The sequence below is a fragment of the Tyto alba genome, unplaced genomic scaffold (genome assembly GCF_018691265.1).
Source record: "Tyto alba isolate M040663 unplaced genomic scaffold, T.alba_DEE_v4.0 Super-Scaffold_2, whole genome shotgun sequence".
Lineage (NCBI taxonomy): Eukaryota > Metazoa > Chordata > Aves > Strigiformes > Tytonidae > Tyto > Tyto alba.
The window spans coordinates 83,814,895-83,841,127 of NW_024881282.1; the positions used below are offsets into that span (position 1 = coordinate 83,814,895).

Below are 26,233 nucleotides of genomic sequence, written 5' to 3' on the forward strand. Positions count from 1 at the left end.
TCCACCAGCATGAAAAATTTGTGCTTCACCAACGATCAAAGAAGGTTTAAACTCTTTTCATTAGTTTACTGGACTGCATGAATGTACATACTAACATTTTTGTGCAGTGATAAAACAGTACTTACAGGTTAGTTTTGTTTATCTGTTTGATGCTGTAAATTACTGTGTAGCCAACCTCTATTAAATAATAAAGTCTAAACCAGTGCAATTTCTTTCCCTGTTGAACCACCCTAGAATGATGGGTATATGGATGAGATCATATGAAGTACATTAAAAAAGTAATGAAACTTACAAAATTACATATATACCTATAAATACACATATGCATATTAAAGTTTATTTAATAATGGAATTAAGTTAATCCTTTAACTGTAAAAATTAGTGGCTTAGAACTGTTACTTTAGTTCTTGTACAGAATTTTCAGATACAAGAAATTTTTAAAACCCACAAAATAAATCTTAAAGCACGTATCCAAAATGACATATGGAGAAAAGAGTGTGTTCAAGTAAGGAGAACTAGGACAATCCTGACAATCAAGCACAGTAATTAGTGTTAATGTTGTAACCTCTAAGTTGTCTGATTTTTCCTGAAATGCTACTTTATAGTAGGTACTGGTTTTCTTGCAGTCTATTCTGCTTGGGTAAACAGCAACAGTGGAGCATGGAATAAGGAAAGTGCCATTGCCTAAACCATTGAAAACTCACATGAAACCATCAGTGTAAACTCTGGAGTTGCATAGTGATATAAAAAGTAAATTGCCACTCTTATGATTCACTAGGCTTGTGTCGAGACATCAGTATTTCAGCTACTGTAGTTAAATAAAATCATATCTTGGATAGAGTGGCTAATAACCTTATTAACCATTTATCTAAACAGTAACATGTAGATTTCAAGTTAAACTTTAAATAGTTCCCTGAAACCTTTTTCACCACAGGTAAACCATTACAAAAATAGGCATTGTGAAGAAAAATTACCTTGGAAATAGCAACACAGAACCATATATACTCTTTGTCCTTTCTTCTCTATACCCAAGCTTTTAACTTGCTTTCTGCAACCTTTTATGTTTCCTTTATCCCAAATGTAACTGTAAAAGCCTTTGACTTGAAAATGTGGTATGTCAACATCTTTAACTGATCATTTGCATTTATTTCCAGGAACAAATGATGAGAAAAAAACAAGCAATGCATCTTGATGCACGCTATGTTACAATGGTAGAAAATGCATATTACTACTGTAATCCCCCTCCAGCTGAAAAAACTGTGAAGAAAAAACGTCCTCCTCTGCAGGAATATATTCGTAAGCTTCTATACAAGGATCTCTCCAAGGTCACCACAGAGAAGGTAAATCCTTTTGAAATCTTTAATACAGATTTTATTGGAAGTGATGTAGTACTAACTTTCAGAGGGCTTGGGGAGGGTTATAATTTTTTTTAATTGCAAGGAAGAGAGATCATCGTTTTTGTATCCCTGATTAAGGTTGTTTCATTTCTTTTATTGTAATGCATAGAAGCTCTAGTCACGGACCTGCATTTTCCACAGCATTAAGTGCTGAACAAATAGCAAATGAAATAAGAATCTTTGTGCTAAGTATCTTATGTTCAGAGTGAAAAACAAAGGACTGCAGTTAAATACAGACTGTAAGAGCAAGCAAATTATGGAACAGATTTAGACAGCTTGATTAGTACCTAGAGAACAGCAAATGGGTTACATACACAAAGTTTTCCATAGCTACTGCAGATCTGGAGGATGCTTGAAAAAGAATGAGGTTGCTTGCAGGTCCTTACAGGGATTTCATCCCAACTGTGAGACGGGATGACAGTATCTTGATATTTTGCCTGCCAAAATGTTAAGCTTGTCTTAAAATTTGGTGTAGGTCCTGAGACAGATGCGCAAGCTGCCTTGGCAGGATGCAGAAGTAAAAGACTATGTTATATGCTGTATGATCAACATCTGGAATGTGAAATATAATAGTATTCACTGTGTAGCCAACCTCTTAGCAGGGTTGGTCCTTTACCAGGAAGATGTCGGAATTCATGTTGTGGATGGAGTGCTAGAAGATATTCGACTAGGAATGGAGGTAAACAACCAGCATTCCTACCAATCTATACTCATCTACTTGTGTTGAAAAGAAAACAGTAAACTAATTTTGCTTAAAGAAGGGAATTGGCCCCTGGATTTTTGCATAATGATTTTTCTACCTCAGTTGTTTGCTTTATGTAGGCTTATTTAAAATAAAAAAATAACCCCCCCACACACACACTCCTCCTCCTCCTTCCCTCCCGCCCCCCCCCAAAAAAAAAAAAAATAGACAACCAACCAAAACATAAAAAACCCCAACAAACTGGAAAGGTTACTGGGACAGTTGTTTTGGCCCCCTTATCATAGTAGGGACATGCAATTTGTTCTTTCACAGTGTAGTCAGATTCATGCAACTTCAAGTAACTTTGGAGACTAGTCCATATTTTGATAGATGTTATAATTACAAGAATTGTCTGGGCAATGAAAAATCATCGTAGATTTAAGATAGTGTGTATGCTAAGTGTAGCTGAATTTTATAATAGCTACTAGTTGACCAGCTTTCATAACTACTTTTTAACGTTTAATTATGTGTAATGTATGTAACCATAAATAACCATCTTTTAATACAATGAATTCTATCAACTTTTTGTATTGCTTTTTTCTTTAAAAAACAGCAAGCCTTTTACAAAGATTCTATTGTGTCTGCATGATAAAGTGAATTTTTTTTGTTGTTTTTTGATAAAGGTTAACCAGCCAAAGTTTAACCAACGGCGAATCAGCAGTGCAAAGTTTTTGGGGGAGCTTTATAATTATCGAATGGTGGAATCAGCTGTAATATTTCGAACTCTGTATTCTTTCACATCATTTGGTGTGAACCCTGATGGTAGTCCTAGTCCACTGGACCCTCCAGAGCATCTTTTCAGAATCAGACTAGTTTGTACTATCCTCGATACCTGTGGGCAGTATTTTGACAGAGGATCCAGCAAACGAAAACTTGATTGCTTCCTTGTATATTTTCAGGTATTCTAATCTAGCTTGTTAAAGAAATCTACAGAAGTATATAAAATTTTATAAAATTTAATGTAAGTCTGTTACATACTTCTCTTGTTCTTCTTTAGCACTATAATTTTTCAAATCCTATCTCTCTCAGTTGTATTTTAAACTGATGTGTATGTTCAGTTATACGTAGATGTTACTGTTCCCACAAACTTGCCAAACACTGGGGTAGCAGTTGATTCAATGAAAGGTTTAGGTTCTCCCCTTCAGGGGGTCTCAGCAAGTAGAAAAATGGGCTCATAGAAACCTTGTGAATTCCAGCAGAAGTAAGTACCAAATCTTCCAGTTGGGATGGAACAGCTCTCTGCAACAACACCTGCTTGACTTGTGAGACCACATCTGCAGCACCATTTCCAGTTCAGGGCTTCCTGGTAGATGAGAGACATGTGCAAACTGAGCTGGGTCCAGCAGAGCATCACCAAATGATCAGGAAGCTCTCAGTCCTTCAGACTGAGTGTGCTTGGCGTGGAGAAGAGAATGCTAATTAGGTTGCTGTCCTCAGCTAAAGTGTTTGTACAGAGGAGTCATTGGGTACTTCTCAGGCATCCTGGGTGAAAGGATGAGGAATAATGGCCACAGGTTGCAGCAGGGGAAGTTCTGACTCAACTGATCTAATGGAGGGGAGAAAAAGATCTTGTAATGGGAGTGCTTAAACACTGAAATGGGTTCCTCAGAGAAAGGGGAATTCCAGTCCATGGAGTTTATCCTAAAACTCTTTGGACTTAATTTCTTTCTCTGCTTCTCTTTAAATTATACTAAAACAAGTATATTAAAAAATAAAAACTAAGGTGATAATGACTTATTTCAGACCTTCAGGATGCATATCCTTCATCTGTATATCAGATGTAAAATGATGTTTTGAAGTATGGTCCGGTCCTATTTTTAAGCCCAAAATAAACTCATCAGTTAAGTCATTATATTTTTGTTACTTGTCATAATTTCAACAAGCATTCCTTTTGACCACGTCACTTTTTAAGTAAAGACTCTGATACTCATACTTCATTTTCACATACAATTTTTGCATCACCTTTGTTCTCAGATTCTGTTAGTTTCACTTAAGATCAGCATTTATTTTTTTACTATTTTATTGTAAGGGTTATGTGCTAATTTGTTATAAAGCAAACTGGATAAGTCACTTCATGCTAGCTAGCTGCAGTCTTAAAACTTTCTGAGATGTTTTCCCTCTTTGTCCCCATAATATGCCTTTCGAGGAATGCATTTTCTTTAAAATATATGGAGGAAGGAATTGAAAGCTGGCCAGTGGTTAAGTGCTCATCTCTCATAGGAAGAATCTACCGTTAGAGGCACTTCCTTTTCCGTGCTTTTTTGCTCACTTTTCATACATATAACAGTCGTCATGATAAAAAGGGCATCTTTGTGATATCCAGTGTTATCAGTGTTTAGTGATATCAAAATATCCAATAGTTGTATGAAACAGGAGAGTAGTGATGTAAAATCTTTTGCATTTTCTACTGTACAAACGTGGCTAGGCATTAGAAACTTCCTAAGTTGAATACTTTGTAAGTGCCAGTGTGCACATAATTTATTTTAATATTTTGTATTATAGAGATATGTTTGGTGGAAAAAAAGTCTGGATGTTTGGACAAAAGACCACCCGTTTCCTATAGACATAGACTATATGATCAGTGATACACTGGAACTGCTGAGACCAAAGATAAAGCTCTGCAATTCTCTGGAAGAAGCTATCAGACAGGTGCAAGATTTGGAACGAGAGTTCTTAATAAAATTAGGTAAGTGTGCAAGGCAAGTTAGATCTTTTTGACAATTCCCGTGTTCTTAAAATTATCTTTTGTATGGTAGTGATAGGTAACTATTGTTATTCTCATGATATGATCTTTTTATTCTTAAGATACAAATATTTTTGTAACTTGTTTGCATTTTTCTGATCATGACAGAGATATATAGAATTTCTGTAACTAAAGTGATGAGCATTAAAATAAAAAAGTGAATATGAATACTATTAATATAATAGCATTTGGAGAGGGGGAGTGCATGTGTGTGTATGTCCATTTTAGTATAGGCAGTAGTATGGTGCAAATGATGAGGAAGAAAACTATGAATTTCATCAGAAATTTTGGAAGCACGCTCTACTACAAAAAGCAAGGAATATCTGCACACTCAATTACTGCAGCCTGTCAGTTGCTAAGCACTGATGCTCACTGTATGATGGTTGGTAACTGCTGGTGATGACCAAGAGCTTGGTCATTTTGGTAGATTGGTTGCTTGCAACTCTGTCCCTTCCCTGATTCTAGATTTGACTCAAGTTGCTGTGTCAAAGTAAGCACTAGTGTAAGACCTAATAATAAATAATAAAAGAGAGGACATGTTTTGCCTTTAAAATGCTGTCAGGTACTTTGAGCCTCACACTTCCTTTGGAGTCATTTTGAATGGGCTTTACATTTCGGTAGAGGCCAGAGGATGATTTTCTTTCCACGAATTAGAGTTTTGGTTGGATATTTAAAAGGTTTTTTTCCTCCTTAAAAATTTACCTGTTGCCTAGGTTGTGTGCTAACTTGTAGTTCCTGCTAAAGTTACAGTGATGTATATTTATAAATATTGCTGTGTTAAAAATTCAGTTAATTTCAGGAGAAAAAAGTTGGGCTTGCAGCACAGCTCGGTTGACAAAATACTGGTTAGTGTATGTGTAAAACTGCAATCATCATATTAACCTTTAAACCTTTTGTACATATCAGTTCTTACTATTGGATACTACTGTGCTCATTTTTCATTAAATGGAGTTGTTTTCTAATATTCCATTTTTATTTGAAGTCAAGCTTGTTCATGAAAAGCTTTTATATGTAAATTTTACACTTTGTAAGTGTTAATTAGAGCCTTAATAGCACTTAATCTAGTTAGACAAGTTCAATTTTTAAGAATAATCCTTTAATCTAGTGGGACGAGTATGTGTAATTGCCAGGTAAAACATTGCAAATTCTGGTTTAGGAGGACTTTTTTTTTTAATATGTTGTTTGTTTAGTTGACATGCCTTAAAATTACCTATGTAGTAACCAAACTGTAGATAAAAATTTCCTTATGGTATGGTCTAAATTACTAACTTTTTATGCTCTCAAAATGATAAGCAAGAAGTAATATACAACTAGTTACATAAACTGTACTGTTCTTTTAAAAGATACTCAGCACTTACTCCCCACAAATCATAAGAACTTCTCTTCTCTGAATCACCACTGCTACAGCAGTTGGATTTGGTGTAGTTAAGGGGAAGATACGTGGTCACCGAATGTGAGCAAATGTTGGAGAACATTTTATTGTGTGTGTTCTGGCATGAGCAAAGCCCATCAACAGTAGAGCCTTTACTGTAGGGGGTTATGTTCTGTTCCCCCCCGCCCAAGAGTGTTGCTTTTCTTGATATTGGTATTACTTGGTTGCTATTAAGCAATCAATATAGGGTGGGATAGTTCCTAGTCCTTCTGTTAGGACTGTTTGAGGGTGGTCTCAGGAAGTCTGTCATCTGTCTTTCTGACCTTTGAAGGTTGTGACAATAGGTGCAAGAAAATCTGAAGGAAATGAGTTTTTTAATACTTGAACAAAAGCTCTTGTAAAACTGCAGCTCTTGATCGATTTGTCCCCATAGTTCCTCGGCCCATGGGTAATAACGCCGAGAAGGTATTGCGCTAAAGATCATGGTGTGCTTTGCTCATTATCAGTCTGAAGTGTAATTCTAGGCCGAACAGTGGGCTGGCTTGTTGCCTGCAGCCCTTGCATTGGGGACTGACTGTTGGTTCCTGTGCCACTCTGATTTTTGTACTGGTGAGAATACAGTGATTCAAAAGAAACTCTTGCATAATTATGGAGCAGCACATATTTTGAAGAGCACAGTATTTACAGATAGGGGGGGAAAAATGCTTTGAAACCTTTGGAACATGAAGGAGGGGGGTGTGTGTGTGTGTGTGTGTGCGCGCATGCATGTGTTCACACAGAACTGAAATTCTCAATAACTATCATGCAACCATATATACCATTCATTTTATTCCTGAGTTTTGTCTCATTTAAGCATGGCTCTAAAAATTCACCTCCTAAAGCTGTTCTTTGTGATCTCAGTGAAATTTATCTGGAAACCTGACTCTGTGTATCAGTGTATTGTATCTCTTAAAGGCGTCTGGAGGTGGAGGGAAAAAGGTCTGGTATGCCCCAAACCGCTTGTATATTCAGAATCTAGACTTCCACTTAAGAATTGCATACTAGCGCATTTGTTCTTTGTATATGGTAGAGAACAAACAAGGAGTGCCAGGAGCAGAGATTTGATGTGTTCATTTGCTGTCCAAAAAACTACACTAACAGCTGACCCCAAGTGTGGTTGGTGTAATATGAATGACTAACTGTATTGACTCCTTAGTAAAATCTTTGAAAAATTACTGGATTAGATCTGCTGTGTTGCAGAAGGCTGACATCAGCATCGCTTTCTGCTAGCTCAAACCACAATCCTCTGGAGGATTAAGTGTCTTTGTAAATTACTGGGGAAAAAAAAATAAAAGACTGTATGATAACAATAGTATATGCTGGAAATTTGTTGTTTTTTGCATTGGATGACTTATTTTTTGCAGTAGCTGATCTCTAAAAATAGATCTTAATTTTTTCCTGAATCATAACCATGCTTAATTCTTAAATATTTTCTCTGAAAACAATTCTGATTGAAATCTGTTTCTAAGACTAAATTGGACACTGAAGCAGTGAAAAAAGCTAAAACTTACTTTTCACTACTATGGGAATGGTGTAGGTAAGGGTATTACATTGAATGATACTTTATTGAAAGAAAGCAGAGGTTAAGGGAGCTACTCTTGATACCTTACACACAAAGTAAACTAAAATGTCTTGAGGAATAGAGTTGGCAAGCAGGTGAGTAAGGAAAAACTGCAAGATGAGCTATAACACAGTGAAAGAACTACCAGTTGTGTCTGTAAGTAGGATGAGCGTAGAAGATAATACTTTTGGAAGAGACTCTGATTTCCTAAAGACTTTATATAGGCACCTACATCCTCATAGGTTCAAGTGTAACCCTCGAGCATTAGAAAAGATTTATTACAGGCTGAGAAAATAGTTGTTTCAAAACTGCTAATTGACAGTTAATGTGAAGTACTGGAACTAAGACTGCAGGGACTTGATGCCTTCTGGGTTCTTCAGGTTTTGTAGAGCATCTGTAATTTAGTGCTCATATTTCAGTACATATTTCAGTAAGGTTGCATGTTTAGTTTGAGGATATTTTGAAGCAGTTGGCACAGTGCAGCTTCTTGATTGCTGTTCAGTGGGAGATTTTAAACATTCTCCATAATATATTTTCTCCTTTCCTGGCAGGGAAATTCTTACCCTCTATGGCTAAGGTAACTACGTGGAAAATGTCTCATTCAGAAGTCAAATATTATGATCCATTGGAAGTTTGTGTTCAGTAACTGGACTTTTGAAGTGATCTTCCACATGTAGCTTGAGTGGTTATATGTGCCCTAATGTTTTAATTCTGTTCTAGTTCTTTGTTCTAATTCTTTCTCTTTTTCCAAATTTCAGGAATTGTGAATGACAAAGATTCCAAAGATTCCATTACAGAAGGAGAGAATCTAGAAGAAGATGAAGAGGAGGAGGAAGGTGGAGCAGAGACAGAGGAACAATCTGGAAATGAAAGTGAAGTAAATGAGCCAGAAGAAGAGGTGAACTTAATCATTTACTTTGCCTTGCATAACAAGAATAAGCCCTTCTGTGTTACAGAGTTAGCAGGTGAAATGTGGGTATGCACAACCCAATCAGTACTCTGAGGGTATTTCCATCCCAGTTTTCTATATATGCAAAACTGAATACAGAATGTCTGAGGTGTATTCCAGAGAAATTATGGCAGAAACTTGAACCTGACAACTTTGCTCAGGATACGTGCTGCTTCTCAACGAAAAGATGCCTTCAGTTTTTTGGCATGAAAGCACTTTTATATAACTTTCTTTATCTGTTATAAAAGCGAATATATTGACTGGATGTCAAAGCAGCTGTGTAGGAAAAATAACAGGTATTCAGAGTATGCCTGTATAATATGAATAAATAAAAGATTTATGGAGCATAACAACCTTCCTTGTTTACTGTGCCAATAATATTTTGAATCAGAAATGGTGGAGCCAATAAAAAAAAGATGTGTACGTAGAAATTCTAGCTTGTCACTATGACACAGCAAAGCTGACATGATAATGGTAGTGTTATGAGAAAATGAGCTCATCAAGGAAATAAGAAACACTTTTTCTCCTTGTGCTTGGGTTGGTTGGTTTACTAGTAAGCTTTTTTTCAGTCTATACTTCTCACCATTAAAATTCCTGAAGTTTGGCTGGGTTTGTGCCTTTACTCACAAATTAATAATATCATTAGAATCATAAATGGTTGGGGAGTGGGGAAGGAACCTTTGGAGATCATCTTGTCCCTTGCTCAAAGCAGGGTCACCTACAGCAGATTGCCTGAGGCAGTGTCCAATCAAATTTCTAATATCTCCAAGGATGGAGGCTCCACAACCTTTCTGGGCAATCTGTTCCAGTGTTTAAACACCAGCACAGTAAAGGTTTTTTTTTTTTTTTTCTTATGTTTAAATTAAATTTTTCATCTTGCCTACACTGCTTCTGGGTCTGTCACTGGGCAGCACTGAAGAGTCCAACTCCTCCTTTGCTCCCTCCCTTCAGGCAATATACACATTGAGAAGATCTTCCCCCACCCCACGCCTTCTGTTCCCCAGACTAAACAGTGCCGTCTCTCTCAGCCTCTCCTCCTATGACAGGTGCTCCAATCTGTTAATCATCTTCATGGCCTCTTGCTGGACTCACTCCAGTATGTCCATATCTGTCTTGCTCTGGGGAACCCAGAGCTGGGTGCAGCCCTCCAGATGTGTCTTGCCAGTGCTGAGCAGGGGGAAAGGATCACCTCCTGTGACTTGTTCCTAACGCAGCCCAGGATGCAGCCAGCTGCCCCTGCAAGGGTGCACTGCTGGTCCTTGGTCAGTTTGTTGTCCACCAGGACCCCAGGTCCTTCTCTGCGAAGCTGCTTTCGAGATGGTCAGCTTCCAGCCTGTAGTAGTCCGTGGGGTTATCGCTTCTCGGGTGCAGGACTTTCATCTCCCTTCACTGAACTTCATGAATTCATTTCAATCCATTCCTCCCAACTCCTTTGGTTCCTTCTGAGTGGCAGCACAACCATCTGGTGTATCAGCCACTAATCCCAGTTTCCTGCTGTACATTTGTGAAGATGTCAGACTGAAACATTAAATACAAAACGTAACAAACCAATATACTAAGACTGAACTAAACAGGTTTGGGTGGGGAGAGGGCAAGAAAAGTGCAGAAAATGTATGAGACTTCAGATGCAAGTGATCTTTTTTGTTTTAAAATAGTCAGAAGTTACTTGTTGAATATTTCAGGAGGGCTCTGACAATGAGGAAGAAGAAGGTGAAGAAGAAGAGGAAGAAAACACAGATTATCTTACAGACTCCAATAAAGAAAATGAAACCGATGAGGAGAATACAGTATGTATTGTAGCTTTAGATAAGTGAACTGACTTCTGCATCTTTGGTTTTCTTTACTGAATATTTTTTGCTAATGCTGCTCATAACATATCTGGGAAAACATGGCAAGAATACTGCCTGCTATACTTCCAAACATATTTTAGAGCTTATTTTTGTATTTGCAAACTTTCATTATTACCTTCTGAAAATACTTACGCTGTCAATTTTACTACATGTTTTCACATGACTATGCACTTTTCACAGGTAGCTAGACTGGAAAAGATTGCATAAGTGATAGTTTTGCAATGCCAGCAATGGTAGCAAACTGATATGATACAAGGTAAACTAGTTACACTCCAGTAGATTTCAAAACCGAAAAGGAGACAAACCAAGAAGTGCAAAATTCCTTAAAATGCAAATCTGGGATTGGCAAATTACAACATCTGTAGTAAAAGAACCCATCCTGTTGAGCCTGAATTGCAGTTACATAGTAAGACAAGTAATGACCGTTACAGAACAGTGTGTTGAGGTACGGACTTGAAACATTTTTATTGTTGTGTTATACTTTCCAAATACTGAAGAATAGTATTTGTCTTGAAAAGACCATCTAACTTATGGACTCTGGAAAAAATTACTTAAATAAGGTGCAGTAGGGATAGACACTTTTCTTTTTATTGTTGCCATATCTAGAATGTACCTACGTATCTGTACACATACATTAGTGTGTCAGAATACTGTGAGCGGCCAGCCTACATAATAATTGATGCAATAAAATCAGAAGATATTTCTTAAAGAAACTAATCCAGGCTGAAAGCTTTTTCCTTCAACAAGGCATTTTTTTAAAGTTTTTGTTTATGTATGATATAAAAGCAATAAAGATATTTTCCCACCTATTTATAGACTGAATATTCATATTTCTGAAACTAATGTAGTAAAAGGTTTTTTTCCATTGCAATAGGAAGTAATGATTAAAGGAGGAGGACTTAAGCATGTCCCTTGTGCAGAAGATGAGGACTTCATTCAGGCATTGGATAAAATGGTGCTGGAGAATCTTCAGGTATACCTATTTATTTTTTCTTTAATATAATTTGCTGTATGGCTAACTGTATTTGATTTTTTTTTTTCTTTTTTAAGTAAATAAGTGATTAATGCTTACCTTACCATACTAAAGAACAGGGATTTTTTTTTTCTTAGTTGTGGCCTCTTCTCTGCAATTGACGTGTTTGGATAAGTAGCTTTTAGGAAAATAGCTGTTAATTGTACTGTTTGCCCAGTGAGTATATGACATGCTGACATATATTTTACTGGATGAATAACAACTTCATCAGATACTATGTAACACTTCTGACTTTATCCTAGACTATCCAAGCCTAGGTTTTAATATGTTTAAAATGTAGCTGCATTTAAATTACATAACCTTCAAGTCTTCCCCACCCTGCCCTGCCCTGCCCCCCCTGCCCCAGTCACATCTGGTAAATATTTGAATATAGCAAGCCCTGCAGGAGGAATACATTAATAAGATGCGACAAAAAAATCTTAAATGTAGAATGCCATTCTCAAATGTGTCTTATCAAGTCTCTAGATTTCTTTCCTTAAAAGGTTGTTATCCAAAATTCCTTTAAAATTTGAAGTATTCTGTCCCTGTAACTTTCTTCTTCACAAGCAAGGAAACCAAAGGAAGATCTAATAAAACCTAATACATTTATTTATATATTACTGTGTTTTCTTGGATGGTTAAACCTGTTCTCATTCATGAAAATGAGTGTTGCCAGACTGACTGACATTTTTAGCATCTGATCATTTATATAAATTACTGCTTTTTTTTTAATAGCAACGGAGTGGTGAATCTGTTAAAGTACATCAGCTGGATGTTGCTATTCCTCTACATCTCAAAAGTCAGCTCAAGAAGGGTCCCCCACTTGGTGGTGGGGAAGGGGAGTCAGAGTCTGGAGACACAATGCCATTTGTCATGTTAACACGAAAAGGCAACAAACAGCAGGTAAGAGTGTACGTAAGGTATAAATGTTGTTTAATAAATATAATCCTTTCACTCTTTTTAAAGTCACACTCTGACTTTTGAAGACATAGGCATTTTTATTTCTTCATCCTTTTCTCAGAATGGGATACAGACAACTTAATTTTGATAAATAGAAAATATTGTATGTAGTTTCTTGGAATTCTTGGTTAATAGAAATCATGTAGAAAATTTCTGTAGTTAAATTATACCATGACAAATTATGTTTGGTGATTACACCAGTAGGACAGTGGTGTGTCTTATATGTATTTTAAATATAGTTGTGGAAGATGAACAGATGCGGTTGGTGGACTGCCACTGAAAGTTGAAAGGAAAAAGAAAGGGATATTCCAGAATCTTGAAAATTCTACCTGTTTTTCTGAGAACACTTTCAGCTTCAAATCAAGATATATGGTATTTGCTAAATTCCATTTCCTAAGTAACTGCTGCTTGGCTAAATTTGTTCAACTTGCAAAAAAAGTGATTATCTCTGAAGACATTTGTAGGGAACTATTCCAGAATGTACTGAGTGAATATCTTGGAGAAACTTAAATGGAAATCATGTTGATAAAACAAATAAGCCCCTTGCTTCATGCAGCCAGGCTGCGTGTTTGTCTTGGCACTTTTCTCCAGTATGTTTGAATTTTCCTAGGTCAGCAAATGTGTAGTATACAGATCAATACCTAACACATTCCACATGCATTTCTTGTCACGGTCTAGGTCTTTTAAAGAAACCTTTTCATTTTGGTTGTATAAATTGATGGTGAAAATGAATGACTCTGAGTTTATATAGACAGCAAAACCAAGGCATTGTTTCATTCCATGCATCTGTACCTTTCGAATGCTTAGATCCATGTCACTGCTTTGCTTTGGCTTTTGTTGCCTGAATTGTGACAGTAGTGTAACAGTTGAGGTATAGAAACTTGAAGTAGTCTTTCTCTTCCTTCGTATGAAGGACACTTCAAAAATTCGTGTGGAAAGTGAGAAGATCTCTTTTCGTAAACCACTTGAACTAGTGAGTGTGTGCTGTGCTGGGTGCTTTGAAAGTGCAAGGGGTAATGCCCATTTGAGTGGGCACATACATGCTTGCATTTAGTGGTGATTAGCTGATTTCCATACTACATTTATTTGGTTTTTCTGTTTTCCTGGAACTTGAATGTTCTACACAAAGTTCTACAGAAGTTTTGAGTGGGGAATTTTAACCGTTGTCATTGTGCTGAGAAGGGATTTAAGAAAACTCTGTTTAAAAAAAATAGGTGTTTAGGTTTTTCAGGATAATTTACTGGGAGTATCTGTAGTTACCAAGAATTTTAGGATCTTTATATTCTGTGTGAGGGGAAAATATTGCTGACATGTGGCTTAAAAAGAAAGCAGAACTTGTTCAGGAGATTTCCCTGCTTCTCCTCCAATATTTGGTTTTGGGAGTAGGCTCTTCCTGCCAAAACTCCTCTCAGTGTTTCTAGAAATGTAGAAAACAGTTGATTTATAGTCTACTTCAGTTCTTGAGTCAATGAAAGGCTGCTTTGTCCATAGTTCTGTATTCAGAAAAAAAGTATGTCTTGGTAGTCAGTTTTAATAGAAAAATAAGCAGGAAAGAAGAGGTGGAGTTGAAAAGAAAATAATTACTCCTTTTTCTAGTAGTTTATTTTAAATCTGCGTGAGCAGAATGCGCACAGAGTTTTGAAGTGATGGATGCATACTTTACTGTTAAGCTATAGCTGTAAACTTTCAGCATTTTTAAAACAGTCAAAAGGAGTTTGCAGACAACCTGATCTGCACAGTCACTGGAATGATAAGCATCACCACCTCACTACGACATCAACCTAATCACTAGCTGTGTGAGCAGTTGGTTTGGTCTCGTGTTCTTTGTCAGTGGTGCTGCTGAAGCTGGAAATCTTCACCATAAGAAAGTACTTACTGGTGAAAATGGAATGTGCTGTGCTTCTTCCTGGAGGTTAGCATTTGGTAGTTGAGGTCCAGTCACTAAATACTCAGTTCACATGCCCGTGTTCAGCCAGATTTCAGTGCAGCATTCACAGCTAGTTTTTTGAAGCAACACAAGAACAGCTGACTGCTATTTACCAGCAGCATACAACCTGAATTAATAGTCATTGCAGGCTGATAATAACAAGTATACCATATTTTATCCTTTTTTGTCACACTGTGATTTATGAAAACGGGCAATAGCAATGATATTGGGTAGGCAATAGATGTCTGGGTTTTTTTACCCATCAACTGTAGCAAAGAAGTTGTATGACAAAACTTACAAAACTAGTAGCAGGAGAACTGAACATGGTTATTGGAAATCAGACCGTGGCATCATGATTTATGAGAGAGCAAGGTAGAATGAAGAAATATTGCCATCATAAGGAATCAGAGCTGAGGTCTACTTAATACCATTCGATAGGTTTGAAACTGAGAAGTCTTATGACAAGTAAGTGGGAGCTAAGGTGAGATTTAGACAGTATAAAAAGGTCACCTAGTGTCGAGAAATTTGGTTAATACCTAAGACAAATGATTTCCTTTCATTTGAAAGATTTTTAGCAAGGTTCCGTAAAAGAACAGTAGTATCCATGGAATGGTCAAGTCTGTTCTTGAATGTGAAGTTCTTTATCTCAGTGACGTTTTTATGACATCTGTAATCTAGTTTTATGAATGATCATTTTTGATCTTTCTTTAGTTTGCCATCTTCTAAGTGAAGTCCTTATGTTCTGTCCCCATCTCTCTGATTTTATAAGAGGTTTTTGATATACCTCTTCACTATTTGCAAATCAGAAATGTTTCATTTGCTCAGTAATCATCATATCTTTAGAAATTGTCATCAGTGATTTGATTTCAGGTGGCAACTGTCTGATTGCCTTGAGATAGACTCAGGGATATTTTGTTAATTACCAGTCTGAGTTTTGTACCTGTTTTGTTTGCACCCTTCTATATTTCATTTTCCTTTTTCTGCTTTAAGCATCCTGTCTGAAAACACTTACCAGTCCCACTAAAGTGATCAATCCATAGTACAGATAAAATATAAAGGACATATTAAGATGGATGAAGAGCTTAATGCTGAAGCTAAGAAGGGATTTTTATCATGAAATGCTACTAATGGGTTAGTTATGTGTAGTTTGCATGAAGCTTATTTGACAAGATCTGGGAACGTGCGTAGTCTGCTCAGCAGTGAGAAAGTCAAGCTTACTTTTCCGTTTGGAATTTCAAGAACTTTAATTTTTTTCTTCTCCACACACCTTAGTAACAAGCTTGTATTTCTGTTCAATATAATATGCTATTACCTTCCACCCCCCCCCAAAAAAAGGTCTCATGTAAATAAATCTTCTGGTTGATAGGGTTTCACTGTACACAGGTTTTTCTCAAGTCTTTGCAAGAGTCTGTCCTGTTTCAAAACCAGCTTATTTTCAAATGCTGCATCTGAGTACTTGGTGTCTTCTCACACTCATCATTCATCTGTTGCTAGTGGGGCACTACTAATAGATACCTTGAGATTTCTTTGTAATTACTGCATTAAATACTAACCACATGCAGTGAGGATTTTGCTTTTATTGCATACCTTCTCAACAGAGATTTTGATAATGTATCTTTCTGTCTTCAGCTTTTGATAGTATGGCAGAAAAGAACACTTAGAAATTTGCTCTGCTTCTATTTCTGTGGAAATAGATGACAAGAACAACCAACAGGACTCCGAGTAGTTAGTGGAATATTGAGTGGTTATCCTTAAATGCATTACTCTGCTTACAGCATGGAAATACTTACTTCTAATGGATGTGCAATTGAAGGAGAAAGTGAAATTTTTCTAAACGTTCAGAAACTTTAGCATTAAGCGGTTTCTGAAAACTATTGTTTCAGTTGCAGACAAGATGAAGAATCACTTCTCTATTTTGGAACAATTGTTAAAAACCAAAAATTCCGTGGAAATAAAAACTTGGATTTTCTGAGTCTGGGGAAAAAGAAAGCATCTTCCCTATGCCCCTCTGAAAACCTCAGCTGTATTTTTCAGAGAGGGTAACTCTGTAGGAGTAGTACCAAGCTCACCTTTCATGTTGCTTGTGGCAAATCAGATAATGTGTTAAATGTGTTGTGTGAATGTTTGGGTGCGGGGGAGGAAGAAGAGATTAAATTTGACACCACAGTTGTCTCCAGACTAATAAGCACTGTGGAGCTAGTATCATTGGTAAAAGGAAAAGTACAGGCCAAGGAGTGCCGGGGGATATCTGAAATGCTTGGAATGTTTCTCCTCTGTTATCATAAGGGATGATAATAGCAATTCTGCTCAGGGGCTTCATCTCTGGAAGGTAGAGGCCTCCAGAGGGAGGTGCAGCTTTCAGAGCCAGCTATGGTGCTTTTATCTCAAGACCAGTGTAATTCACTGTGAAGGGTACCTGCCTGTATGAAGATAGTAAATAAAGCATATAGCTACGTGTTCTGGTGAAAGTTAATCAATTTTGTTCCTATAAATACTGTGTGTAATAGTCTTTTGCCTTAGCAGGACATCAGCCTTTTTTGTGTGTTCTGTGTGTCCTTAGGAGGTCTGAATATCTTGTATTTTCTCATGCTTCCTTATGTGAAGTAGAGTTTTAAAAAGCAAACAACGCCAACAAGCAACACACTTTACAGTCGAAACTTCTGTAGAAAGTGTCTATAACCCTTCTGTATTTTGAATTGTTTTGTGGTTTTGTTTTGTTTTGGGTTTTTTTTATGATGGACACTTAATTTATTTTCATTTGCAGTTTAAGATCCTAAATGTACCAATGTCTTCCCAACTTGCTGCAAACCATTGGAACCAACAGCAGGCTGAACAAGAGGAGAGAATGAGGATGAAAAAGCTCACTTTGGATATCAATGAACGGCAAGAACAAGAGGACTACCAGGGTAAGAAAATCACCAAGTATTTAATTTTCATTTTCAAAGGAACTTTGTGGATCTACAGAATATATTATCTGTGATGGTTAGAAGTTGAAGTTCTAAATATTTATTTGCAATACTTAATGGAAACCCTGTATTTTTAGTTTGTCATTTATCATTTACTCCCTGCTCTCTGTGCTTGAAGAAAATTTTATAGCTCTTTCATGAAAGAGTTTTCAAGTGAGCCTCAAATCTCAGCATTCTCATTTTTCTGTGGGGAGAGGGGGAGAACTGAGACTGTTTCCTTAAAAATAAGATAACACAAGATTAATCTGATGTTTATGGTATTGTCTCCATTACTGCAAGACAATTGAGTAGGATACAAGAGGAATTAATTCTGTGCAACTGAAACTCTGCTTTTTAGATATTAATAGGTATTTTAGATACTTTTAGTATTTAGACTCTTCATCCATCTTGCTAAGACTTACAAATACTAAGAGGTAACCTTCACCTGAGAAATACAAACTGTCACCTGAGCTTCATATTGCTAAAAGTTCTGGAGTGCTACAAATCTGGAGCATAAGAATATATTAACAGAATGAAGGTTTCATACAAATTATATGATCTAACTTGTTTTTTAAAGATATGTAAGTCAGGCATTTTGGAACCCGGACAGATTGAAGCAAACAGTTAATACGACAGATCATGTAGACCCTAAACTGGTGCACTTGGTGTGTTTGGTCGTTGAGTGGTTTGTTCTGTGTTTTTTTTTTTTTTTGTGGGTTTTTTCAGACTCAACTTTCCTTGGCTTACTCAGATAGTAAACAAAGCCAAATGAATAAAACTGATGGTATTCGGTTCTTACGTTAGTATTTCCATTTAACATCTCCAAAGTTCTTGCTCGTTTTTTTTGTAAGGATGTTGCAGTCTGGTGTTAATCACAGTATAAGTAGTTAATTAGCAGGAAATCTCATTTCAGGTATTTAGTGAAAGGTCATTATTCATCAAGAAATAGGAAATTTAAATTAAAGCAGCTCTAATTCTGAAGTCAGTATGGAATCTAAGACTTCTTTCAGAACTTTGATAGTACAAGAACTAAACTTGGAGTTGTAAAAAGGAGTATTTTTCCAAAGTGATTGTCTGCAAGAGCTCTGAAATGGTAACACTATATTCTTAGTGTTAAACATCATAATCAGCTTAAAAACTTATTTTGAGACACCTTCCTCTTATGAAGCCCACTTGCAAAAAAGGAAGAGAAACAGTAGAATCTATTATTAGATATTTAAGAGACTTTCTTAGACTTTGTGGGGTTTTCCTCATTAATGATATTTCTGATATTTTTACTGATCAGGGCATTTGGGGTTTTACACCTTGTCATACAACTTTGTTGATATCTTTAAAATCAGTCTGTTTAATCTGGGATCTTATTGTGAGCAGTTGTGCTTTTTATCTAAAAAAGTATCACATTGATTTTGTCCAAGAGAAGTTAATCAGACAACTGATACCAGTTGATAACCAGTAATAGGCGATTTTTTTTACCTTCTCATAGATTTTTCTAGATGCTGTGTATAAAAGATTAATATAGGAGGGAAATCAGCACAGAAGAAACAGGTTTTTCCATAACTGACATCCATTTTTAAAACATCTGTTGATTCTTTTTTTATTATCCTGGGTAATATACACAGTAAAACCAAAGTAAAAAGGACCTTTCGGTCAGGTTAAATGAAACAGGCCAAATTACTTTCCTCTTTTGAACTATTTTTTTATTTAGATTTTGTGCAGTTGATTGTTACTTTTGAAGAGTCAGCTTGCCTCTAACAAGTTGGTATGTACCCACTGAAAGAAAGATTTGGTTTTAAATTTCTGTTTCAAGCTTTGAAGTTACCAAAGGAGGAAGAAGTCTCGAAATTTCTGGAAGAATGCCTCAAAGCTGTCCTAACATTTGCCTTTTTTTTTTTTTTTTTTTAAATCTGCACAGGGTAGCTAATGGATGAAAATTCACCAGTGCACTTCAAAGTAGTATCAGATAATTATTTAATACTATAGCAATATTTATGAGTATTACAATCATTTTTAATTTAAATATTAGGACTGGGTGACTCTCTAATTTAGACTACTATTTGTGGATTTTTTTTTTTCTTTACTAAAACCAATGATGGGTGGCATGCCTTCAGCCTAGCTAATACATTGTGTTCCCTTGCCATTTTTTCCGTTATCTTCTCAGTTACTCAGCTTCTCAGTTACTGACTTTTCACAAACCCTGATATTTTCTTTCACCTACTGTGTGGAAAACAGAAGAGACAGGCATGCACATACTTGCTCGTTCATTGCTTGCTTCTAGCACCTGGCTGGCAAGGTCCCAGGATGTCTTCTTACTCTCTTACTGAGTCTCATCATTGCCAACAGAGATCTCTCTGGCATACAGAATTGTTTTGAAGGATGTTATTTCATGATGTTTACAGAAGTGGATTGTCAGGGTGTTGAATTGCTTTCTTTGCCCTTTCCAGGGGTTGACAGGGGAATATACAGAGTGAGAATATATAGTTTATTAACTGTTGACAACAATAGTGTATATGAAATCATTCATTGTTTCCCAGTTTCACAAAGACTGGGTGGATAACTTACTGAAAGCTTTGCATGCGTTCTGTAAGTGGTGAGAGAATCTCAGGGTCTCCAGTTTTGCCCTGTGCAAGTCATCGTGTGAGGGTAGTGGAAGTTTCCTTCTAGCAGATGATGGGTATGTGTCTCCAATAAGATTATTAGAGATTGAAGAACCAGACAGAGCAGACTTTCAAACATAATCTGTTTAACAGCTTATTCCACTTTTCCCCTTCATTTATTCCATCTGTCTCTTTGCTGAGTAATGTAGACTCTTGCACAGGTGGACTGTCAGAAATACTTTCCATTAGATGCACTAACATATGGACAGAGGTTACGTAGAGGTTTCTATGATGTATTCATAATTATATTGGGTATTTAATAACCATTAACTTAGCCTGGTAAAGAGCCATTTATTATAGTTTTTTAAATGAAATTAAATTTTAGAAATTAAGTTTTACCAAATGCCAAAATACAGTATTTATCTGGCTTAAACTGCCCAAAAGTTGGATGTCCAGGGATAAACTATGTAGTGTAGGCTTCTTTCTGCACACACCTATTTCTTCCCTCTGATCATTAAGTGAAAAACTCCATCGTGGACCAGCTGGTGTAATGTAGGTCAGCTGAGTCACCCTCTTCAGGTGGCTGTCTTCTCTGTGAAAGGATCCTATTATGTCTGTCTTAGACTTAAATACCTGACTTCCCAATGCCTAATTTTAGGACAGGTTTCTTGCTGAGTCTTTAATTGGCAGCAACATTGTCCAATTGTTATTATTTCAGGGTAGTTTAATGTTGTGGCTTCTCATGCTGCTGTGAAGCTTTGTCCCTGATCACTGAGAAAGAAACTGATGGCTGATATGTTTAGAAAGAAAAGGTCACAGCTCCTTTCTTTAAGCACCTGTGATGAAAACCATTGCTGGCATTCCTTCTGTAAGAGCACCTGGAAATGCAAGTTCATTTTAATGGGGTAGCTTGGATTTGTGAAAGCTGTCTATGCAATTTAGTACCTTTTTTAAAATTAGCTCTTGTGGAATAATTTTTTACTACATGGCAGTGAAATGTGCTTTTGTAAATTCCTCTTTAAAGAGATGCATAGAGAATGTATTTAACTTTCTTCTGTCTGATATTACAGAAATGTTGCAGTCTCTGGCACAGCGTCCAGCTCCAGCAAATACTAATCGTGAACGGCGGCCTCGTTACCAGCATCCGAAGGGAGCACCTAATGCAGATCTAATCTTTAAAACTGGTGGGAGGTAGGAAGATCTTCCTTTAAATGTTGTAATTCTGGTTCTAGGCAAGTAATTACTTTCACAATTGAAACAGATGATGTTCTTCGTAGTGCAAGTGCATTTGTTAGTAGTTTCCATTCTAAAGTATTCTGTTAAAATACTGAGCAGTGTTTTGTGCTTCTAATACAGTGTCTGTAAATACATCCTTGACAGAGTTTTGGAAGCCAGAGGATTATTTTTCAGTTGTGAAATGGCTGGTAGTCTGCGCCTCTTCTTACAGGTGGAAAGATGCAAGTCTGGATTCTCAATGAGAGGAAGGAGAGGTTACTCAAAAATATCTAGAGAAATTCCCGTTGTGCTTTTTCAGTTTGGTAAATTTGTGAGCTGTACCTCTGAACCTGAAGCCCTGGAAAGAAGTAAAGTTAAGGGCAGGGAGCAGGAAGGAGAACCTTGGACTTATGGTGTGCAAGAGCATACCAAAACCAGTATTAACAGGAAAAGAGCCATTCCAGATTGCATAGCAGTCATTCTGCAGCTTTAATATATCTCTGTGTGTCTCTTCTCACCCAGAGTAAGCTTGAGAATAAACCATGAAATTAACCCAGCGGCACAAATTTTAATAGCCAGAGTTTCCGGTGAAATGCAGACTGCTTTCATGTTTCTCTTCTTTGCAAGTTAATTTCGGAGGTGGGTAGATGGGAGCACCAGGTGGGAAGGGAGAGTTCACCTACTAATGGGTCTGCTTTTGTTAACTAGGAATAGGTTAATGTAATAATCCTGTGTTACAGTAACATTGCTCACTTCTTTCTCCTACATTTTTCACAGGCATTCTGTAATTTCCTGAGCATCACTCATTCCACTGAGACCCTATGCAGATACTGCTTGTATAAAGAAACCCCTTTTTTTTGAAAACAGGCTGCATTTTAATTTTTTTTTTTTTCATTAACCAGGTATAGTTCAGTAAAATGAACAGTTCTGTCAGTTTTTAGCTTTTTCATATTACTGGCCTAATACTGTCATTGAAATAGAAACTATTCAGTTACACTTGCTTGCAGGTATTTCATAAATGACTGCAGTCTTCTTTCGGTCATCTCTCCCAAATGCTTTGCAACCTGTACGAGGAGTACATTGCAGTTATTCTTTAAACATAGCAGCCAGACCAGTGGGTGTGATATTTGCAGATTTTTTTTTAATGCAGTTATTTTGAAAGCTTTATATTTTCAAGATTTTCTGGGAAAATACAGTTTAGGACTTTACTGTAAACTAGGTCAGACATCGTCCAGTGAACAGTTTGTTTGCTTGTTCACATTGCTGTGCCATGCGCTTGCAATTCTGATGTAGTTTTGGATTATGTAATTCACTCTTGTTCCTTTTAATCTGTAAACTCCTTGAAGTGGTCACCAGGAAGTTTGTTTTAGCGGGCATCTTTTATTTGTTGTGTAGTGCAATGCTCAGACTTGCAGTCTCAGTTGAGCCATCTTAGCCTGTAGTAAGGGAATGTTACTTTCCTTAACCCCCACTGAAAAATACTTAAGCAGAGATCTATTTATTGAAGACTGTGGGTCCACCAATGGCTTACCACTTCTGATATAGATTCTCTGTCACCTACATATTTAGAGCTTCTGACTTGTAGCATATATTGAAGATTGTCCTCTCACTTTGAAGGGTGAACTGCAGTCTCTGTCCCCAGACTAGCCTCATGTTTTAGTTAAGTTGTTACCCCATGGACTCTGAGGACACCAGAGTATCTTCCTTTTTGCTGAGAGCAAATAAGAACTGAGCTAGTAATTTAGTACCTGTTTGGAGAAGTTTTCATTTTCCTACATGATGGAACCAATTTGTATGATTACAGATGCTATCACTGACGTTATGAATGAGCTGTGTTCTTTGTATATGAAGACTGATGCATTATTTTCTTCCAATAACAACTCAAGCTTATTGGAAATAAAAATGTATGTTACTTTCTTTGAGGTATGCAACTTTTTAATTTAAATTTCTTGAGGTTAGGGATAATCTGAGCAAGTAAATCTCCTGGTTGATGCCATTGTAATGTACAATCCGACAAGTTCTGATAAGGTAGGGGTGAGGACTTTCCTGCACTGTAGGGCTAAGAGTAGAGAAGTCAATTTGGTGTTTTTACCTTTACTTCTGTGTTGCTAAACACATCCTAAGCACAGTGTTTCAGACATCTTTTTAGAAAGTTAAATCCAAACCTACTGATCATAATGGATGATTCAAAAATTAATGAAGGCAGCACTGGGTTCTCTGGTATGTTTTTGGCCTTAAGCAACTGGATCTTGCTTTGCAGTTAGCCCTCCTGTCACAGCAGGATTTGGACTAGATGATTTCCAGAGAGCCCTTGGAACCTACATTTTTCTGTGATTCTGTTTTGGTCTAGTGGGATGCTGAACCAAACCAAAATCAAACACACCCACAAATGTGTTGCCTCCTTTGCCTGTGATAAACCCACAGTAAATGGAAGAATGAATTAGTGCCTGTGGCTATACAGCATGTATTTTGTTCCAAAATGAGACAAATCTTTTGCAGCGTTTACTTCATTTGTTATCTGTTAATGTCCTTTTTTCTGTATTGAATTAAATGCAGTGAGATTTACATGCTTTGTCAGATTTCTTACTACTTAGTACATGCAAAATGCTGGATCATAAAGAGCAATAAACTCCAGTTTTTATGTAATCGCCTGCTTGTATAGCCTCAGGTTTTAAGACCTGGTAATCCTGGAAGGAGGAGATTCTTTTGGGGACTCATACATTTCAGGTTGACTGATCTTAAAGATCATCTACTGTGACTCTATAAAAGTAGGGCTCCTCTATTTGCTTCAGCGGAATGGGCAAGGCAACAATTTTCACTCTTTCCTCCAGTTCTGTAGTATTTGTGTATTCAAAGAGGACTTTGGCTATCAAGCTGTTAAACTGATACCTTCAGGAAACACAAAATTCACAAATGTAATTTTTTTCAGTGATGAGACTATCATGAAAATATTCTTTTACAGTTCTGGAGAACAGCCTCTCACTTTAAACAAAGGAACAATATTTTTAAGAGGATTGAGATCCATTAAATGGCTTGCTTATAAAGTGAAATGTAAATAACCACATTCTCTGAGATCTATTTAAAAGCATTGATTACCAAGAAAGTAGAAAGAAGTGAGAAATTTGACTATAGAGAAGTGGGCCTACCAAGGAGGTTTTTAACTTGTTAAACCGCTCCTTATTAAAAGCAGTAACCTCAAAAGTCACTGCTGTTTTGAAAGTATAGTAAAGAAAGAAGACCTGTCTGTGTCAAAAGGCCCACTGGGATGCAAACATAAGCTGACAAACTAAATCATATGCAAGTTGATTGGTAATTTTAGGTCTCCTATTTGCATCCGACTCTTATTTCTCTTTAGCCCATTTAATAAAGAAACATTGAGTATAAAGGTAATAACAGGATACTAGGTTTTTATTATCTAAATATTCTCATAATAAAGACTAGCTCATTAATGCTGAAAAATCAGAGTATGGATAATAAGGAAAAATGTGAATTTAACATCACTTCCTGTTTCAGCTACTGGACAAACACACGTCATACATCAACCACTATGTAGTTGATGTATTGACCAATATTATACTTTGAAGCTTTGAATTCACTCCTTACTGCCATACCAGAAGTCTTGGGCAGCCTAAATCCAGTTTCTTTGTTAGCCCCAGTCTAACTGATGGTCGTCGACTATCATTGTAATTGTCTCAAACTAGACAGCCTTGGGTGTTGCTGTGTCACTGTCTTGATTTGACAAATCTGTCCCTTGGTTCATCATGCTGCTTTTGAAATCCCTGGTTGTCATTTTCAATCATCTAGTCTTTTCAAAAAATTGAGAGGTCATCACTTCAGCAGTAATATTTTGCTCTTGCTTCAGGGCTTCTTATGATGAAATGGCTCCCCTTTTCATGTTCTAGATGTCATAAATACTAAAAAATTCAGTGCTCTCTTTAATTGTGTGCTCAGTTCACCTTATACGTTGCCATTTTTTTCCATCTGTATTTTAATCTTGACCTTTTCTCAGTTGTCATTCCTGATCCTGTCCTACATCCTTTTCCTTGCTACATACACACACTAGCGCAGTCTCCCATGAAAGCCATTCAAACAACCCAGCAGCGAAAGACAAACCTCCCTTTTCAGCTCTTTTATGGGAGGAAAGGCCAGGGTAGGAATATGGAGAGGGGCAGTTCCAAATCCTGCAGCTTCTTTTGGTGAACCGCACTGGAACTGAACAGAAAAGAAGAAGAAAATCCAGGTCCTCGGATGTTTGTCTTGGCAATGTGGTGCTTGTTGGTCTCTGCAAGCACAGCAAAGGTAGAGACACACCTGATCACAGTTATAGTTCAGGGAGAAAGGAAGACAAGGTCTTATTGATTAGCATATTCATTTATGAAGACTTTGTTTTAAAAAAAAAAAGCCATTTCAGTATAAATAATAATAAAAACCCAAACAAAACACCCTACAGATTTGCAGCCCTCTGGGAACTACCTACCAGTCCTCAAAACACCTTCCTGATAACAGCACACTTTGCATACTGTGACTTTGATTTTTTTTTTTTTTTTTTTTTTTTTACTTGAATCTGTGATGTTTACAGTATGGAATTTGACAATTTAGATTTATTAGGAAATTATCAGGGCACCTTAGTATTTTATTAGTCCAGAAACACACACTCTGAAATGTGATTGTTCCAGAGAATATATTCTTCTACAGCTAAATTGATAAAAGCTATTTAAAATCCAGTACTACATTTTTTCAATACAAAATTGTTTGTTACCATTCCACAGAATGTAATTTCCAGTTTTTTCTTTTGAGAACTTGATTGTACCAGCAGCAGTAGTGTGTTTAGAATGATTCTAAACACCTTTACATTTGCTGAAATTTTTCTCCAGCCCGTATTAAGGTACAGTATGTCTGTAATCTGTTACTGCATTCATTAGTGTGG

General features: G+C 36.7%; 1 protein-coding gene across 6 annotated transcripts in view; it reads left to right on the forward strand.

Annotated features, from left to right (window-relative positions):
- The window catches only part of UPF2 (UPF2 regulator of nonsense mediated mRNA decay), a 64,705-nt gene that overhangs the window by 34,481 nt on the left and 3,991 nt on the right, over positions 1-26,233 (forward strand). For 4 of the 6 annotated variants that reach the window (XM_042791867.1, XM_042791868.1, XM_042791869.1 and 1 more), the window contains 10 exons: positions 1,155-1,340; positions 1,873-2,076; positions 2,763-3,038; positions 4,642-4,825; positions 8,613-8,752; positions 10,486-10,590; positions 11,528-11,626; positions 12,401-12,568; positions 17,317-17,458; positions 21,162-21,282. In XM_042791867.1, the coding sequence (XP_042647801.1) occupies positions 1,155-1,340; positions 1,873-2,076; positions 2,763-3,038; positions 4,642-4,825; positions 8,613-8,752; positions 10,486-10,590; positions 11,528-11,626; positions 12,401-12,568; positions 17,317-17,458; positions 21,162-21,282 (1,625 nt within the window). Of the gene's footprint in view, positions 1-1,154; positions 1,341-1,872; positions 2,077-2,762; positions 3,039-4,641; positions 4,826-8,612; positions 8,753-10,485; positions 10,591-11,527; positions 11,627-12,400; positions 12,569-17,316; positions 17,459-21,161; positions 21,287-26,233 lie in introns of those variants that run through there. The other 2 variants (XM_032985832.2, XM_032985834.2) reach the window with 1 other exon arrangement.